At 59.1% G+C, this 1554-nt stretch overlaps 1 protein-coding gene across 1 annotated transcript in view; it reads left to right on the plus strand.

Moving 5' to 3' along the window:
• Nucleotides 1-1554, plus strand: part of TNRC18 (trinucleotide repeat containing 18) — a 174368-nt gene that overhangs the window by 75068 nt on the left and 97746 nt on the right. The window contains exon 9 of the mRNA XM_011996251.1: nt 479-669. Within this exon, the coding sequence (XP_011851641.1) occupies nt 479-669 (191 nt within the window). The remainder of the gene's footprint in view (nt 1-478; nt 670-1554) is intronic.

Consider the following 1554-nt stretch of genomic DNA (forward strand, 5'->3'; position numbering starts at 1 on the left):
GTGGCGGGCGCCTGTAGTCCCAGCTACTCGGGAGACTGAGGCAGGAGAATGGCGTGAACCCGGGAGGCAGAGCTTGCAGTGAGCTGAGATCCAGCCACTGTACTCCAGCCTGGGCAACAGAGCAAGACTCCGTCTCAAAAAAAAAAAAGACGATCACTGGGAGGGACGGGAGAAGGTGTTCCCTGGGTCCTCACAGTGGCCCTCTTACACGTCTGCATGCTGACCTGCTCTGGTTGTCAGGCTGTGGGGACATCCCATCCCGGGTGTGGACAGGGCTGTGTTCCCGGGCCTGGGGTGCATACGTGGCCTATGGAGGACAGGACAAGCTTCCTGCCCCTAGGGAGCAGCCGGGGGCCCTGCAGAGCCCAGCTCCCCGCTGTGTGTGTGGCCCCTCTCTGGCCTCGGCTTCCCCTCTGTAAATGGGCATGGTGGTGCAGCATCAGGCCGCAGGTGCAGCACACTGTCTGTGTCCCCGCAGCGGAGCTGATGGAGCGGGCCACCGTGCCACCCCTCTGGCCCGCCCTGTACCCGCCAGGCCGCAGCCCTCTGCACCATGCACAGCAGCTGCAGCTCTTCTCGCAGCAGCACTTCCTGCGGCAGCAGGAGTTCCTGTACCTGCAGCAGCAGGCGGCCCAGGCCTTGGAACTGCAGAGGAGCGCCCAGCTGGTGGTGAGTCGGGGAGGATGAGGCGCAGCTCCCTCTGGGGGCCCCATGGGTGATGAGGCAGATGAGTCAGCCAGCAGAAACTCCAGACAGTTACAGGGAGGGAGAAAACAGCAGAGGGGCAGGTGGTCAGGGAGGGCTTCCTGGTGGAGGCAGCACTGGAACAGAGACCTGGAACCGTCTATGGAAAAGCTCTCCAGGCAGAGGAAGCTGTGAACAGTGGTAGATGGAGCCTGGAAGGGCAGGGTGCAGGAACAAGGGGGAAACCAAGGCAGAGAGGTGGCCTTGGGGACTGGGGAAGGGTGATTGGACGCTGAAGGAGTCCAGTGGGCTCCCGTTGTTGCCTGAGCCCAGCCGGGCCTCTTCTCTCTAGGTGGCCTCTTGGAGAGGCACAAGGAGGCCTGGCCAGCTGTCTCTTGATGGCATGGTCCCATAAGATAGGGTACCGGAGGAGTCTGCTCTGGAGGAGTCGGCCCAGGTGGTACATACAGCAAGGAGCTCTCAGAGCCTGAGCCCCAGTTCTGAATCTTAGCTCTGCCAGGCCTGGCTGTGTGCTCATGGGGAAGTACCTTTACTTCTCTGGGCTTCAAGTTTCCTCTCCTAGAAACAGATGCTAGCGTTGTGTAGTCCTTGGGTTGCTAAATGTAACTGTTTAGTAATCGGGAGAGTGGCCTGTCTTAGAGCGCTTCATCCTGGTGTTTTTTGTTTGTTTGTGTAGTTTTTTTGAAGTGGAGTCTTGCTCTGTCGCCCAGGCTGGAGTGCAGTGGTGCGATCTCGGGTCACTGCAACCTCCATCTCCTGGGTTCAAACGATTCTCCTGCCTCAGCTTCCCGAGTAGCTGGAATTACAGGCGCATGCCATCTTGCATGGCTAATTTTTTTTTTTTTTTTT

Source organism: Mandrillus leucophaeus, unplaced genomic scaffold, assembly GCF_000951045.1.
Source record: "Mandrillus leucophaeus isolate KB7577 unplaced genomic scaffold, Mleu.le_1.0 Scaffold506, whole genome shotgun sequence".
NCBI lineage: Eukaryota > Metazoa > Chordata > Mammalia > Primates > Cercopithecidae > Mandrillus > Mandrillus leucophaeus.